An 18,242-nucleotide genomic window follows, 5' to 3' on the forward strand; every position below is an offset into this window, starting at 1 on the left:
ACACACACACACACACACACACACACACACTAAACACTCATTGGTGTCTTAAAAAATACATGGTCTCCGTCTGGCCACCAGAGTGCTTCCTTGAGGATGGACGGGAGGAGAGTTGGAGGGGCTGGAGTCGCCTGGTCTTGATGGTGGACTCGGCCAGTCTGGTCTTGATGGCGGGGAAGGAAAAGGAGTCTGGTAGGCCTTCCAGTCCAGAGCCTGACTCCACTGGACTCTCTGCATACAGAAAAGGACAATGGTAGAAACCATGAGAACAAACATTAAGAGTCTCACTTTCTGAGTCTCACTCTATTCTCTGGACCCAAGTAATACTATTGTGGAAATCACGTGTTCCAGAATCAGAAACCCCTCCCCTTTACCGTGGATGCCAATCATGTGTTCCAGAATCAGAAACCCCTCCCCCTTTACCGTGGATGCCAATCATGTGTTCCAGAATCAGAAACCCCTCCCTCTTTACCGTGGATGCCAATCATGTGTTCCTTTACCGTGGATGCCAATCATGTGTTCCAGAATCAGAAACCCCTCCCCCTTTACCGTGGATGCCAATCATGTGTGCCAGAATCAGAAACCCCTCCCCCTTTACCGTGGATGCCAATCATGTGTTCCAGAATCAGAAACCCCTCCCCTTTACCGTGGATGCCAATCATGTGTTCCAGAATCAGAAACCCCTCCCTCTTTACCGTGGATGCCAATCATGTGTTCCAGAATCAGAAACCCCTCCCCCTTTACCGTGGATGCCAATCATGTGTTCCAGAATCAGAACTCTCTCTGCCAGGATCTTGAGAGCTTCCCTCAGCTGCTGCAATCCTTCAGCTTCCCCCTGAGAGACAGACAGATACAGACACTCCTTCAGCTTCCCCCTGAGAGACAGACAGATACAGACATACTCCTTCAGCTTCCCCCTGAGAGACAGACAGATACAGACACTCCTTCAGCTCCCCCCTGAGAGACAGACAGATACAGACATACTCCTTCAGCTTTCCCTGAGAGACAGACAGATACAGACATACTCCTTCAGCTTCCCCCTGAGAGACAGACAGATACAGACACTACTTCAGCGCCCCCCTGAGAGACAGACAGATACAGACACTCCTTCAGCTTCCCCCTGAGAGACAGACAGATACAGACACTCCTTCAGCTTCCCCCTGAGAGACAGACAGATACAGACACTCCTTCAGCTTCCCCCTGAGAGACAGACATACTCCTTCAGCTTCCCCCTGAGAGACAGACAGATACAGACACTACTTCAGCGCCCCCCTGAGAGACAGACATATACCGACATACTCCTTCAGCTTCCCCCTGAGAGACAGACAGATACAGACACTCCTTCAGCTTCCCCCTGAGAGACAGACAGATACAGAAATTTTCCTTCAGCTTCCCCCTGAGAGACAGACAGTTACAGACACTCCTTCAGCTTCCCCCTGAGAGACAGACAGATACAGACACTCCTTCAGCTTCCCCCTGAGAGACAGACAGATACAGACATACTCCTTCAGCTTCCCCCTGAGAGACAGACAGATACAGACATACTCCTTCAGCTTCCCCCTGAGAGACAGACAGATACAGACACTCCTTCAGCTTCCCCCTGTGAGACAGACAGATACAGACACTCCTTCAGCTTCCCCCTGAGAGACAGACAGATACAGACACTCCTTCAGCTTCCCCCTGAGAGACAGAGAGATACAGACACTCCTTCAGCGCCCCCCTGAGAGACAGACAGATACAGACACTCCTTCAGCTTCCCCCTGAGAGACAGACAGATACAGGCACTCACTCAGCTCCCCCCTTGAGATACAGACAGACACAGACAGACATGCATTCAGAAACACACTCACCTCCACGGGCAAAAAGAGCCATGAATACTTATATATTAAAATCTACTGAGGTCCAATACTGTGCATACCTCAGGTAAACCCTCTCCTGGCTCCCCCTTCTGCCCAGACTGCCCCTGTAAACACAGGCACACATACATTATCAACACAGAGGCAACATACACTGACTACCTAGAATACACAGAATGTCTGAGTGTGTGTGAAATACTATGTGCAAGACTAGGAGGTCAAATACATGTGTGCGTGCAACACGTGCTGTACTCACAGGCTGGCCATGCTCCCCTGGCAATCCTGAAGGGCCCTATATATATATATATATATATATATATATATATATATATATAGAGAGAGAGAGAGAGAGAGAGAGAGAGAGAGAGAGAGAGAGAGAGAGAGAGAGAGAGAGACAGAGAGACAGAGAGACAGAGAGAGAGAGAGAGAGACCAGGCCCTGATTAAAAATAGTGCACTCTGTAGGGGACAGGGTTCCATTTGGGAGGATACCTTAGTAATTGAGGTCTTTGAAGAGTGCCCGTCTACCTCCTGATCAAACAGATGTCTTGTGCACAATGGAACAAAGACGCTGTTGAAATAAACCCTCTGAACCTTTCATAGCGAATGAATTACAAAGCAGTCCAGTGTTTTCTTATGAGAACATTAGGGGTAACATTTTGCCTCACCCTCTCCCCTGCGTCTCCTTTAGGACCGGGATTCCCAGCCTTGCCTTGGAGACCTCCCTCTGCCTGCAACGCACGAACAGAGCGACATTTCAGACACCTCTCTCACATAGCCAGGCTCACACTGCCCTGACCTTGACCATAGTAACATCTCTGTTATGTAATGTTGACCGTGACCATAGTAACATCTCTGCTATGTAATGTTGACTGTGACCATAGTAACATCTCTGCTATGTAATTTTGACTGTGACCATAGTAACATCTCTGCTATGTAATGTTGACTGTGACCATAGTAACATCTCTGCTATGTAATGTTGACCTGACCGTGACCATAGTAACATCTCTGCTATGTAATGTTGACCGTGACCATAGTAACAGCTCTCCTATGTAATGTTGACCTGACCGTGACCATAGTAACAGCTCTCCTATGTAATGTTGACCGTGACCATAGTAACAGCTCTCCTATGTAATGTTGACCTGACCGTGACCATAGTAACATCTCTGCTATGTAATGTTGACCGTGACCATAGTAATATCTCTGCTATGTAATGTTGACCTGACTGTGACCATAGTAACATCTCTGCTATGTAATGTTGACCGTGACCATAGTAACATCTCTGCTATGTAATGTTGACCTGACCGTGACCATAGTAACATCTCTGCTATGTAATGTCACCCTGACCTTGACCATAGTAACATCTCTGCTATGTAATGTTGCCCTGACCGTAACCATAGTAACATCTCTGCTATGTAATGTTGACCTTGACCATAGTAACATCTCTGCTATGTAATGTTGACCTTGACCATAGTAACATCTCTTCTATGTAATGTTGACCTTGACCATAGTAACATCTCTGCTATGTAATGTTGACTGTGACCATAGTAACATCTCTTCTATGTAATGTTGACCTGACTGTGACCATAGTAACATCTCTGCTATGTAATGTTGACTGTGACCATAGTAACATCTCTGCTATGTAATGTTGACCGTGACCATAGTAACGTCTCTGCTATGTAATGTTGACGTGACCGTGGCCATAGTAACATCTCTCCTATGTAATGTTGACCTGACTGTGACCATAGTAACATCTCTTCTATGTAATGTTGACCTTGACCATAGAAACATCTCTGCTATGTAATGTTAACCTGACCGTGATCATAGTAACATCTCTGCTATGTAATGTTGACCGTGACCATAGTAACATCTCTGCTATGTAATGTTGACCTGACCGTGACCATAGTAACATCTCTGCTATGTAATGTTGACCGTGACCATAGTAACATCTCTGCTATGTAATGTTGACCTGACTGTGACCATAGTAACATCTCTGCTATGTAATGTTGACCTTGACCATAGTAACATCTCTACTCTGTAATGTTGACCGTGACCATAGTAACATCTCTGCTATGTAAAGTTGACCTGACCTTGACCATAGTAACATCTCTGCTATGTAATGTTGACTGTGACCATAGTAACATCTCTGTTATGTAATGTTGACTGTGACAATAGTAACATCTCTGCTATGTAATGTTGACTGTGACCATAGTAACATCTCTGTTATGTAATGTTGACTGTGACCATAGTAACATCTCTGCTATGTAATGTTGACTGTGACCATAGTAACATCTCTGCTATGTAATGTTGACCGTGACCATAGTAACATCTCTGCTATGTAATGTTGACCGTGACCATAGTAACATCTCTGCTATGTAATGTTGACCTGACCGTGACCATAGTAACATCTCTGCTATGTAATGTTGACCGTGACCATAGTAACATCTCTTCTATGTAATGTTGACCTGACTGTGACCATAGTAACATCTCTGCTATGTAATGTTGACTGTGACCATAGTAACATCTCTGCTATGTAATGTTGACCGTGACCATAGTAATGTCTCTGCTATGTAATGTTGACGTGACCGTGGCCATAGTAACATCTCTCCTATGTAATGTTGACCTGACTGTGACCATAGTAACATCTCTTCTATGTAATGTTGACCTTGACCATAGTAACATCTCTGCTATGTAATGTTAACCTGACCGTGATCATAGTAACATCTCTGCTATGTAATGTTGACCGTGACCATAGTAACATCTCTGCTATGTAATGTTGACCTGACCGTGACCATAGTAACATCTCTGCTATGTAATGTTGACCGTGACCATAGTAACATCTCTGCTATGTAATGTTGACCTTGACCATAGTAACATCTCTACTCTGTAATGTTGACCGTGACCATAGTAACATCTCTGCTATGTAAAGTTGACCTGACCTTGACCATAGTAACATCTCTGCTATGTAATGTTGACTGTGACCATAGTAACATCTCTGCTATGTAATGTTGACTGTGACCATAGTAACATCTCTGCTATGTAATGTTGACTGTGACCATAGTAACATCTCTGCTATGTAATGTTGACCGTGACCATAGTAACATCTCTGCTATGTAATGTTGACTGTGACCATAGTAACATCTCTGCTATGTAATGTTGACCTGACCGTGACCATAGTAACATCTCTGCTATGTAATGTTGACCGTGACCATAGTAACATCTCTGATATGTAATGTTGACCTGACCGTGACCATAGTAACACCTCTGTTATGTAATGTTGACTGTGAACATAGTAACATCTCAGTTATGTAATGTTGACTTTGACCACAGTAACATCTCTGCTATGTAATGTTGACCGTGACCATAGTAACATCTCTGCTATGTAATGTTGACTGTGACCATAGTAACATCTCTGCTATGTAATGTTGACCGTGACCATAGTAACATCTCTGATATGTAATGTTGACCTGACTGTGACCATAGTAACATCTCTGCTATGTAATGTCACCCTGACCTTGACCATAGTAACATCTCTGCTATGTAATGTTGACGTTGACCATAGTAACATCTCTGCTATGTAATGTTGACCGTGACCATAGTAACATCTCTGATATGTAATGTTGACCGTGACCATAGTAACATCTCTGCTATGTAATGTTGACCTGACCTTGACCATAGTAACATCTCAGTTATGTAATGTTGACTTTGACCACAGTAACATCTCTGCTATGTAATGTTGACCGTGACCATAGTAACATCTCTGTTATGTAATGTTGACTGTGACCATAGTAACATCTCAGTTATGTAATGTTGACTTTGACCACAGTAACATCTCTGCTATGTAATGTTGACCGTGACCATAGTAACATCTCTGCTATGTAATGTTGACCTGGCCGTGACCATAGTAACATCTCTGTTATGTAATGTTGACTGTGACCATAGTAACATCTCTGCTATGTAATGTTGACTGTGACCATAGTAACACCTCTGCTATGTAATGTTGACCGTAACCATAGTAACATCTCTGCTATGTAATGTTGACCTGGCCGTGACCATAGTAACATCTCTGCTATGTAATGTTGACCCTGACCATAGTAACATCTCTGCTATGTTTATTTTTTTATTTTTTATTTCACCTTTATTTAACCAGGTAGGTTAGTTGAGAACAAGTTCTCATTTGCAACTGCGACCTGGCCAAGATAAAGCATAGCAGAGTGAACAGACAACACAGAGTTACACATGGAGTAAACAATAAACAAGTCAATAACACAGTAGAAAAAAATGGGCAGTCTATATACAATGTGTGCAAAAGGCATGAGGAGGTAGGCGAATAATACAATTTTGCAGATTAACACTGGGGTGATAAATGATCAGATGGTCATGTACAGGTAGAGATATTGGTGTGCAAAAGAGCAGAAAAGTAAAAATAAAAATAAAAACTATGGGGATGGGAAGGTAGGTGAAAATGGGTGGGCTATTTACCAATAGACTATGTACAGCTGCAGCGATCGGTTAGCTGCTCGGATAGCTGATGTTTGAAGTTGGTGAGGGAGATAAAAGTCTCCAACTTCAGCGATTTTTGCAGTTCGTTCCAGTCACAGGCAGCAGAGTACTGGAACGAAAGGCGGCCAAATGAGGTGTTGGCTTTAGGGATGATCAGTGAGATACACCTGCTGGAGCGCGTGCTACGGATGGGTGTTGGTATCGTGACCAGTGAACTGAGATAAGGCGGAGCTTTACCTAGCATGGACTTGTAGATGACCTGGAGCCAGTGGGTCTGGCGACGAATATGTAGCGAGGGCCAGCCGACTAGAGCATACAAGTCGCAGTGGTGGGTGGTATAAGGTGCTTTGGTGACAAAACGGATGGCACTGTGATAGACTGCATCCAGTTTGCTGAGTAGAGTGTTGGAAGCCATTTTGTAGATGACATCGCCGAAGTCGAGGATCGGTAGGATAGTCAGTTTTACTAGGGTAAGCTTGGCGGCGTGAGTGAAGGAGGCTTTGTTGCGGAATAGAAAGCCGACTCTTGATTTGATTTTCGATTGGAGATGTTTGATGTGAGTCTGGAAGGAGAGTTTGCAGTCTAGCCAGACACCTAGGTACTTATAGATGTCCACATATTCAAGATCGGAGCCATCCAGGGTGGTGATGCTAGTCGGGCATGCGGGTGCAGGCAGCGATCGGTTGAAAAGCATGCATTTGGTTTTACTCGCGTTTAAGAGCAGATGGAGGCCACGGAAGGAGGACTGTATGGCATTGAAGCTCGTTTGGAGGTTAGATAGCACAGTGTCCAATGACGGGCCGAAAGTATATAGAATGGTGTCGTCTGCGTAGAGGTGGATCAGGGAATCGCCCGCAGCAAGAGCAACATCATTGATATATACAGAGAAAAGAGTCGGCCCGAGAATTGAACCCTGTGGCACCCCCATAGAGACTGCCAGAGGACCGGACAGCATGCCCTCCGATTTGACACACTGAACTCTGTCTGCAAAGTAATTGGTGAACCAGGCAAGGCAGTCATCCGAGAAACCGAGGCTATTGAGTCTGCCGATAAGAATATGGTGATTGACAGAGTCGAAAGCCTTGGCGAGGTCGATGAAGACGGCTGCACAGTACTGTCTTTTATCGATGGCGGTTATGATATCGTTTAGTACCTTGAGCGTGGCTGAGGTGCACCCGTGACCGGCTCGGAAACCAGATTGCACAGCGGAGAAGGTACGGTGGGATTCGAGATGGTCAGTGACCTGTTTGTTGACTTGGCTTTCGAAGACCTTAGATATGTAATGTTGACCCTGACCATAGTAACATCTCTGCTATGTAATGTCACCCTGACCTTGACCATAGTAACATCTCTGCTATGTAATGTTGACACTGACCATAGTAACATCTCTGCTATGTAATGTTGACCTGACCGTGACCATAGTAACATCTCTGCTATGTAATGTTGACCTGACCATGACCATCGTAACATCTCTGCTATGTAATGTTGACCCTGACCATAGTAACATCTCTGCTATGTAATGTTGACCTGACCGTGACCATAGTAACATCTCTGCTATGTAATGTTGACCCTGACCATAGTAACATCTCTGCTATGTAATGTTGACCTGACCGTGACCATAGTAACATCTCTGCTATGTAATGTCACCCTGACCTTGACCATAGTAACATCTCTGCTATGTAATGTTGACCTGACCGTGACCATAGTAACATCTCTGCTATGTAATGTTGACCTGCCTGTGACCATAGTAACATCTCTGATATGTAATGTTGACTGTGACCATAGTAACATCTCTGCTATGTAATGTTGACCTGACCTTGACCATAGTAACATATCTGCTATGTAATGTTGACCTGACCGTGACCATAGTAACATCTCTGCTATGTAATGTTGACCGTGACCATAGTAACATCTCTGACATTACACCAGACTATTTGGTACTCACATCTCGCCCTGGGAGACCTGGAACTCCTGCTGGTCCGATTGGTCCAGGGGGACCTGTGATGTCACAGAAACAGTTCCAGAACATATTCATGTCCATACTACCTGGAGTTCCGTCCTGATTCTTGGAGAAAAACACCAGCTACACACACACACACACACACACACACACACACACACACACACACACACACACACACACACACACACACACACACACACACACACACACACACACACACACACACACACACACAGAACTGAAGTGGTACCTGGAGGACCTAGGGGGCCAGATGGACCAGGAGGGCCAGCTACCAACTCAGGAAGAGTTGGAGTAAGACGGGTCTCCTCTGATTAAAACAAAAACAAACAAAAAATACATTGAATTACTGTAGTTGTACCAATGCCGTAAAATACTAAATGGTGTTTCATTAAGGCTTGTAGGACCTCTGACCCAACACATCACCCTTGGTTTGTCATCAAACATGTGCGTGTGTGTGTGTGTGTGTTTATTCATACAGTCTGAATATTGTAAGAAACTCCTTATGCGAAGACTACAGCTGGTCTTTTACGGATCACCGTCTGCCAGAGATCTGGGTTCAGGACAGGGTTAGTCCGTCTCTGAGCTCAGAGTGCTGGATCAGAGCCTAGACATGTCGGCTGTCAACATTCTGTATTGGTGTCTGTTGTTAGGGTAAACTGCTAGGGTAAAATAACTTTTATCAAATGAGATGTGCATTTATATGAATACATGCACCTGTCTAGGTTGTGTTGGTCCCTGTGTGAATACATGCACCTGTCTAGGTTGTGTGGGTCCCTGTGTGAATACATGCACCTGTCTAGTATGTGTTGGTCCCTGTGGGAATACATGCACCTGTCTATGGTTGTGTTGGTCCCTGTGGGAATACATGCATCTGTCTAGGTTGTGTTGGTCCCTGTGTGAATACATGCACCTGTCTATGTGTTGGTCCCTGTGTGAATACATGCACCTGTGTATGTGTTGGTCCCTGTGTGAATACATGCATCTGTCTAGTATGTGTTGGTCCCTTTGTGAATACATGCACCTGTCTATGTGTTGGTCCCTGTGGGAATACATGCACCTGTCTTTGTGAATACATGCACCTGTCTATGTGTTGGTCCCTGTGGGAATACATGCACCTGTCTAGGTTGTGTTGGTCCCTGTGTGAATACATGCACCTGTCTAGGTTGTGTTGGTCCCTGTGTGAATACATGCACCTGTCTAGGTTGTGTTGGTCCCTGTGTGAATACATGCACCTGTCTAGTATGTGTTGGTCCCTGTGGGAATACATGCACCTGTCTAGTATGTGTTGGTCCCTGTGGGAATACATGCATCTGTCTAGGTTGTGTTGGTCCCTGTGTGAATACATGCACCTGTCTAGTATGTGTTGGTCCCTGTGGGAATACATGCACCTGTCTAGTATGTGTTGGTCCCTGTGGGAATACATGCACCTGTCTAGTATGTGTTGGTCCCTGTGGGAATACATGCATCTGTCTAGGTTGTGTTGGTCCCTGTGTGAATACATGCACCTGTCTATGTGTTGGTCCCTGTGTGAATACATGCATCTGTCTATGTGTTGGTCCCTGTGTGATTGTTTCTGTGTTAGTCTAAACCCCTAGTCTCTTCTCCTTCCTCTCAGTGGAAGCAGTGGAGGCATAGAGGGTCTGGTGGAAGCATAGAGGGTCTAGTGGAAGCATAGAGGGTCTAGTGGAAGCATAGAGGGTCTAGTGGAAGCATAGAGGGTCTAGTGGAAGCATAGAGGGTCTAGTGGAAGCATAGAGGGTCTAGTGGAAGCATAGAGGGTCTGGTGGAAGCATAGAGGGTCTAGTGGAAGCATAGAGGGTCTAGTGGAGGCATAGAGGGTCTGGTGGAAGCATAGAGGGTCTAGTGGAAGCATAGAGGGTCCTAATCCAGGCACTTGTCATCTCCCGTCTGGATTACTGCAACTCGCTGTTGGCTGGGCTCCCTGCCTGTGCCATTAAACCCCTACAACTCATCCAGAACGCCGCAGCCCGTCTGGTGTTCAACCTTCCCAAGTTCTCTCACGTCACCCCGCTCCTCCGCTCTCTCCACTGGCTTCCAGTTGAAGCTCGCATCCGCTACAAGACCATGGTGCTTGCCTACGGAGCTGTGAGGGGAACGGCACCTCAGTACCTCCAGGCTCTGATCAGGCCCTACACCCAAACAAGGGCACTGCGTTCATCCACCTCTGGCCTGCTCGCCTCCCTACCACTGAGGAAGTACAGTTCCCGCTCAGCCCAGTCAAAACTGTTCGCTGCTCTGGCCCCCCAATGGTGGAACAAACTCCCTCACGACGCCAGGACAGCGGAGTCAATCACCACCTTCCGGAGACACCTGAAACCCCACCTCTTTAAGGAATACCTAGGATAGGATAAAGTAATCCTTCTCACCCCCCCCCCCTTAAAAGATTTAGATGCACTATTGTAAAGTAGCTGCTCCACTGGATGTCATAAGGTGAATGCACCAATTTGTAAGTCGCTCTGGATAAGAGCGTCTGCAAAATGACTTAAATGTAAATGTAAATGTAGTGGAAGCATAGAGGCTCTAGTGGAGGCATAGAGGGTCTAGTGGAAGCATAGAGGGTCTGGTGGAAGCATAGAGGGTCTGGTGGAAGCATAGAGGGTCTAGTGGAAGCATAGAGGGTCTGGTGGAAGCATAGAGGGTCTAGTGGAAGCATAGAGGGTCTGGTGGAAGCATAGAGGGTCTAGTGGAAGCATAGAGGGTCTGGTGGAAGCATAGAGGGTCTGGTGGAAGCATAGAGGATCTAGTGGAAGCATAGAGGGTCTAGTGGAGGCATAGAGGGTCTAGTGGAAGCATAGAGGGTCTAGTGGAAGTATAGAGGATCTAGTGGAAGCATAGAGGGTCTAGTGGAGGCATAGAGGGTCTAGTGGAAGCATAGAGGGTCTAGTGGAGGCATAGAGGGTCTGGTGGAAGCATAGAGGTTCTAGTGGAAGCATAGAGGCTCTAGTGGAAGTATAGAGGGTCTAGTGGAGGCATAGAGGGTCTAGTGGAGGCATAGAGGGTCTAGTGGAGGCATAGAGACTCTTGTGGAAGCATAGAGGGTCTGTTGGAAGCATAGAGGGTCTGTTGGAAGCATAGAGGGTCTAGTGGAAGCAGAGAGGTTCTGATGGAAACATATAGGGTCTAGTGGAGGCATAGAGGGTCTAGTGGAAGCATAGAGGGTCTAGTGGAAGCATAGAGGGTCTGATGGAAGCATAGAGGGTTTAGTGGAGGCATAGAGGGTCTAGTGGAAGCATAGAGGGTTTAGTGGAGGCATAGAGGGTCTAGTGGAGGCATAGAGGGTCTGGTGGAAGCATAGCGGGTCTAGTGGAAGCATAGAGGGTCTAGTGGAGGCATAGAGGGTCTAGTGGAAGCATAGAGGATCTAGTGGAAGCATATAGGGTCTGGTGGAAGCATAGAGGATCTAGTGGAAGTATATAGGGTCTAGTGGAAGCATAGAGGGTCTGGTGGAAGCATAGAGAGTCTGTTGGAAGCATAGAGGGTCTAGTGGAAGTATAGAGGGTCTAGTGGAAGCATAGAGGGTCTAGTGGAAACATAGAGGGTCTGGTGGAAGCATAGAGGGTCTAGTGGAAGCATAGAGGGTCTGGTGGAAGCATAGAGGGTCTAGTGGAAGCATAGAGGGTCTGGTGGAAGCATGGAGGGTCTAGTGGAAGCATAGAGGGTCTGGTGGAAGCATAGAGGGTCTGGTGGAAGCATATAGGGTCTGGTGGAAGCATAGAGGATCTAGTGGAAGCATAGAGGGTCTAGTGGAGGCATAGAGGGTCTAGTGGAAGCATAGAGGGTCTAGTGGAAGCATAGAGGATCTAGTGGAAGCATAGAGGGTCTAGTGGAGGCATAGAGGGTCTAGTGGAAGCATAGAGGATCTAGTGGAGGCATAGAGGGTCTGGTGGAAGCATAGAGGGTCTAGTGGAAGCATAGAGGCTCTAGTGGAAGTATAGCGGGTCTAGTGGAGGCATAGAGGGTCTGGAGTAGAGGGAGTGGAGGCATAGAGGCTCTTGTGGAAGCATAGAGGGTCTGTTGGAAGCATAGAGGGTCTGTTGGAAGCATAGACGGTCTAGTGGAAGCATAGAGGTTCTGATGGAAGCATAGAGGGTCTAGTGGAGGCATAGAGGGTCTAGTGGAAGCATAGAGGGTTTAGTGGAGGCATAGAGGGTCTAGTGGAAGCATAGAGGGTCTAGTGGAGGCATAGAGGGTCTGGTGGAAGCATAGAGGGTCTAGTGGAAGCATAGAGGGTCTAGTGGAAGCATAGCGGGTCTAGTGGAAGCATAGAGGGTCTGTTGGAAGTATATAGGGTCTAGTGGAAGCATAGAGGGTCTGGTGGAAGCATAGAGGGTCTGTTGGAAGCATAGAGGGTCTAGTGGAAGTATAGAGGGTCTAGTGGAAGCATAGAGGGTCTAGTGGAAACATAGAGGGTCTAGTGGAAACAGTAGCGATGCGTGGCTACCCCCCCCCTCTGCTTAGTCTAATACAGCGACACACACACAGTGTGTGTGTGTGTGTGTGTGTGTGTGTGTGTGTGTTATGTGTGTGTGTGTGTGTGTGTGTGTGTGTGTGTTTGTGTGTGATGCATGCACGCACATTGGTGCAAGTAGAAAAACATGTTGACTCTACTTGTAGAGAAACAACTCCTCTCTTTCATATTGATGAAATAGTCTCTCACTCTGTCATACAGTACAGGCTTTTATATTTTGTTGTCCCAGGCTACTTGGCTAAAATGATTACTCGCTAGTCTAACTTCCAATCATGGACAACGTTAGCTAGTTAACATTAGCCTTCTACATCTAACTACCGTACATATTGAACTTCCATCCTCTCAGGCCGGGGACACAACAAGGTATGAATTAATGATTGAATCAAACTCGCAGTTGTAATCATTGGCCAGTATGGAGAATGAAGTAAAACCACAAGTCTAAATCCCTACCTACATCCATGCAGCTAATTTAGGAAAGGGACAATTTTAGCTACAGACACAGAGAGGTAACAGATAGATTATAAATGTTTATTTGAAAAAAATACATGAATACCCATACATGAATACCCGTACATGGATACCCGTACATGAATACCCGTACATGGATACCCGTACATGGATACCCGTACATGGATACCCGTACATGAATACCCGTACATGAATACCCGTACATGAATACCCGTACATGGATACCCGTACATGAATACCCGTACATGAATACCCGTACATGGATACCCGCCATTGAGTGGAAGCATCCCTCTGGAACTAATGACAGCTGCTCATGCAGTCTCCCTCCATCCCTTCTCTACAAGGGCCTGGGATTTGGCTCCTGGCTGGGCCTGCATTTTCAATTGCAGACTGCTGTGCTGACAGCTTACAAATGAGCTGTGATTTACAGCCAGCTGGCTCCAGCAGCCAACACAGCCAACAGCCTCTCTTCTCCTCTGCTCTCCACAGACCCAGATCTAGAGCCAGACCCACTCTGAGTCAGACCCACTGAGCCAGACCCACTTTGAGCCAGACTACTAATAAGCAGCTCAGGGCCATCACTATCTACTTAAGTTGCAAAGTCAGAAGCCCAGCCTAGACAAAGGAGATGATTGTGGACTACAGAGTAAAGATGACCGAGCACGCCCACATTCTCATTGACAGGGCTGCAGTGGAGTAGGTTGAGAGCTCCAAGTTCCTTGGTGTCCACATCACCAACAAACTAACATAGTCCAAGCACACCAAGACATTCGTGAAGAGGACACGACAAAATCTATTCCCCCTCAGGAGACTGAAAAGGTTTGGCATGGGTCCTCAGATCCTCAAAAGGTTCTACAGCTGCACCATCGAGAGCATCACTGCCTGGAATGGCAACAGCTCGGACCCGACTACAAGGCACTACAGAGGGTAGTGTGAACAGCCCAGTACATCACTGGGGCCAAGCTTCCGGTCATCCAGGACCTCTATACCAGGCAAGTTCATCTACAAGCCCCGCCTTATCTCAGCTCACTGGTCACCATAGCAGCACCCACCCGTAGCACGCGCTCCAGCAGGTATATCTCTCTGGTCACCCCCAAAGCCAATTCTTCCTTTGGTCGCCTCTCCAGTTCTCTGCTGCCAATGACTGGAACGAACTGCAAAAATCTCTGAAGCTGGAGACTCTCACCTCCCTCACTAGCTTTAAACACCAGCTGTCAGAGCAGCTCACAGATCACTGCACCTGTACATAGCTCATCAGTAAATAGCCCATCCAATCTACCTCATCCCCATACTGTATTTATTTATTTATTTATCTTGCTCCTTTGCACCCCAATATCTCAACTTGCACATTCATCTTCTGCACATCTACCATTCCAGTGTTTAATTGCTATATTGTAATTACTTTGCCAACATGGCCTATTCATTGCCTTACCTCTCTTATCCTACCTCATAAGATTTTCCTACTGTATTATTGATTGTATGTTTGTTTATTCCATGTGTAACTCTGTGTTGTTGTTTGTGTTGAACTGCTTTGCTTTATCTTGGCCAGGTCATAGTTGTTAATGAGAACTTGTTCTCAACTACCCTACCTGGTTAAATAAAGGTGTTCTCAACTAGCCTACCTGGATAAATAAAGGTGTTCTCAACTAGCCTACCTGGTTAAATAAAGGTGTTCTCAACTAGCCTACCTGGTTAAATAAAGGTGTTCTCAACTAGCCTACCTGGTTAAATAAAGGTGTTCTCAACTAGCCTACCTGGTTAAATAAAGGTGTTCTCAACTAGCCTACCTGGTTAAATAAAGGTGTTCTCAACTAGCCTACCTGGTTAAATAAAGGTGTTCTCAACTAGCCTACCTGGTTAAATAAAGGTGTTCTCAACTAGCCTACCTGGTTACATAAAGGTGTTCTCAACTAGCCTACCTGGTTAAATAAAGGTGTTCTCAACTAGCCTACCTGGTTAAATAAAGGTGTTCTCAACTAGCCTACCTGGTTAATTAAAGGTGTTCTCAACTAGCCTACCTGGCTAAATAAAGGTGAAATAAACAATAAAGAAAGAGGAAGGCTCTAAAAATTGTCAAAGGCTCCAGGCACTCAAGACTGTTTTCTCTGCTACCGCACGGCAAGCGGTACCGGAGCACCAAGTCTAGGTCCAAGAGGCTTCTAATCAGCTTCTACCCCCAAGTCATAAGACTCCTGACCACCTAATCAAATTTCTACCCAGACTATTTGTATTGACCCCCCCCCCTTTTACCCCCCACTGCTACTCTCTGTTATCATCTCTGCATAGTCACTTTAATAACTCTACCTATATGTACATACTACCTCAACTAACCGGTGCCCCCACACATTGACTCTGTACCGGTACCCCCCTGTATATAGTCTCACTATTGTTATTTTACTGCTGCTCTTTAATTACCTGTTACATTTATTTCTTATTCTTATCCTTTCAAAAAAATCTGCATTGTTGGTTAGGGGCTCGTTGTAACGCTCGTCGAAATGGGTAGATCAAGGCGCAGCGTGGTTTGGGTTCATCATCATTTATTTAAATGTGAGCCAGCAACAAAACAATAAAGAGAAACAAACAAACGAACGTACAGCCTTGTAGGGCTCAAAAGCAACAATACTGTCACGCCCTGGCCTTAGTATTCTGTGTTTTCTTTATTATGTTGGTTAGGCCAGGGTGTGACATGGGTGATTTATGTGTCTTGTTTTGTCTAGGGGTTTTGTAGTCTATGGGGTTGTGTTCAGTTGAGTGTTCTAGGTAAGTCTATGGTTGCCTGGAGTGGTTCTCAATCAGAGGCAGGTGTTTATCGTTGTCTCTGATTGGGAACCATATTTAGGCAGCCATATTCTTTAGGTATCTTGTGGGTGATTGTTCCTGTCTCTGTGTTTTGTGCCAGTTAGGACTGTTTTGGTTTCTCCACGTTTTCTTATTTTGTATAGTGTTCACGTTTTCATCTTTCATTAAAGATGTTTATAAATAACCACGCTGCATTTTGGTCCTCCTCTCCTTCCCAGGAAGAAAGCCAATACAAAAACAAGATCCCACAAACAACAGGTGGGAAAAGGCTGCCTAAATATGATCCCCAATCAGAGACAACGATAGACAGCTGCCTCGTATTGGGAACCATACCTGGCCAACATAGAAATACAAAAACTAGGCTACATAGGGAAAAGATCAACTAGAACACCCCCCAGTCACTGTAAGGTCTACAACTGTTGTGTTCGGCGCATGTGACTAATAACATTTGATTTGATTTACTTCTACATTTTCTCTGATATTTGACTTGAAACTTAACCTTAATCCTAACCGTAACATACATTTAAACTTTACCCTAACCTTAACCACACTGCTAACCGTATGCCTTACCCTAATCTTAACCTTTTGATTTTGCAGCATGGCCAAACACTGGTAACCCCTGAGCCTCAGCCTGTCAGCCTCTACTGCCCTCTGGTGGTAAATTATAGCACATTAACCTGTGTTTGTCTTGTCCGGACCATTCTAGTCACCAACACCATCTCATTCATGGAAAACAGTTACTGTATGTATTTGGATACTGGTCTTGTTATTAATTAATCATAGAATATTTCAGTTTGAATTCTAGAATATGTATTTGTTTGTGAAATTGAGTTGAATTGCAGTGGCCAGGGGGATAGAGACTTATGGTAGCTGTTAGCATCTGCAGTGGCCAGGGGGATAGAGACTTATGGTAGCTGTTAGCATCTGCAGTGGCCAGGGGGGATAAAGACCCATGGTAGCTGTTAGGATCTGCAGTGGCCAGTGGAGATAAAGACCCGTGGTAGCTGTTAGGATCTGCAGTGGCCAGTGGAGATAAAGACCCATGGTAGCTGTTAGCATCTGCAATGGCCAGTGGAGATAAAGACCCATGGTAGCTGTTAGCATCTGCAGTGGCCAGGGGGGATAAAGACCCATGGTAGCTGTTAGCATCTGCAGTGGCCAGTGGAGATAAAGACCCATGGTAGCTGTTAGCATCTGCAGTGGCCAGTGGAGATAAAGACCCATGGTAGCTGTTAGCATCTGCAGTGGCCAGGGGGGATAAAGACCCATGGTAGCTGTTAGCATCTGCAGTGGCCAGGGGGGATAAAGACCCATGGTAGCTGTTAGCATCTGCAGTGGCCAATGGAGATAAAGACCCATGGTAGTTGTTAGGATCTGCAGTGGCCAGGGGGGATAAAGACCCATGGTAGCTCTTAGCATCTGCAGTGGCCAGGGGGGATAAAGACCCATGGTAGCTGTTAGGATCTGCAGTGGCCAGTGGAGATAAAGACCCATGGTAGCTGTTAGCATCTGCAGTGGCCAGTGGAGATAAAGACCCATGGTAGCTGTTAGCATCTGCAGTGGCCAGGGGGGATAAAGACCCATGGTAGCTGTTAGGATCTGCAGTGGCCAGGGGGGATAAAGACCCATGGTAGCTGTTAGCATCTGCAGTGGCCAGGGGGGATAAAGACCCATGGTAGCTGTTAGCATCTGCAGTGGCCAGGGAGGATAAAGACCCATGGTAGCTGTTAGGATCTGCAGTGGCCAGTGGAGATAAAGACCCGTGGTAGCTGTTAGGATCTGCAGTGGCCAGTGGAGATAAAGACCCATGGTAGCTGTTAGCATCTGCAGTGGCCAGTGGAGATAAAGACCCATGGTAGCTGTTAGCATCTGCAGTGGCCAGTGGAGATAAAGACCCATGGTAGCTGTTAGCATCTGCAGTGGCCAGGGGGGATAAAGACCCATGATAGCTGTTAGGATCTGCAGTGGCCAGGGGGGATAAAGACCCATGGTAGCTGTTAGCATCTGCAGTGGCCAATGGAGATAAAGACTCATGGTAGCTGTTAGCATCTGCAGTGGCCAGGGGGGATAAAGACCCATGGTAGCTGTTAGCATCTGCAGTGGCCAGGGGGGATAAAGACCCATGGTAGCTGTTAGCATCTGCA

At 46.1% G+C, this 18,242-nt stretch overlaps 1 protein-coding gene across 1 annotated transcript in view; it reads right to left on the bottom strand.

The window, feature by feature from the left end:
• LOC115137734 (collagen alpha-1(XXVI) chain-like) overlaps positions 1–18,242 on the bottom strand; it is a 60,096-nt gene that overhangs the window by 1,503 nt on the left and 40,351 nt on the right. Inside the window, exons 8-14 of the mRNA XM_065024206.1 lie at positions 8,572–8,649; positions 8,304–8,356; positions 2,524–2,586; positions 2,113–2,148; positions 1,919–1,963; positions 745–835; positions 1–231 (exon numbers count right to left, since the gene is read on the bottom strand). The exon at positions 1–231 is cut by the window's left edge and continues 1,503 nt beyond it. Of these exons, the coding sequence (XP_064880278.1) occupies positions 38–231; positions 745–835; positions 1,919–1,963; positions 2,113–2,148; positions 2,524–2,586; positions 8,304–8,356; positions 8,572–8,649 (560 nt within the window). The 3' untranslated portion in view covers positions 1–37. The remainder of the gene's footprint in view (positions 232–744; positions 836–1,918; positions 1,964–2,112; positions 2,149–2,523; positions 2,587–8,303; positions 8,357–8,571; positions 8,650–18,242) is intronic.

Source organism: Oncorhynchus nerka, linkage group LG11 (assembly GCF_034236695.1).
Source record: "Oncorhynchus nerka isolate Pitt River linkage group LG11, Oner_Uvic_2.0, whole genome shotgun sequence".
In the NCBI taxonomy this organism is placed as follows: Eukaryota; Metazoa; Chordata; class Actinopteri; order Salmoniformes; family Salmonidae; genus Oncorhynchus; species Oncorhynchus nerka.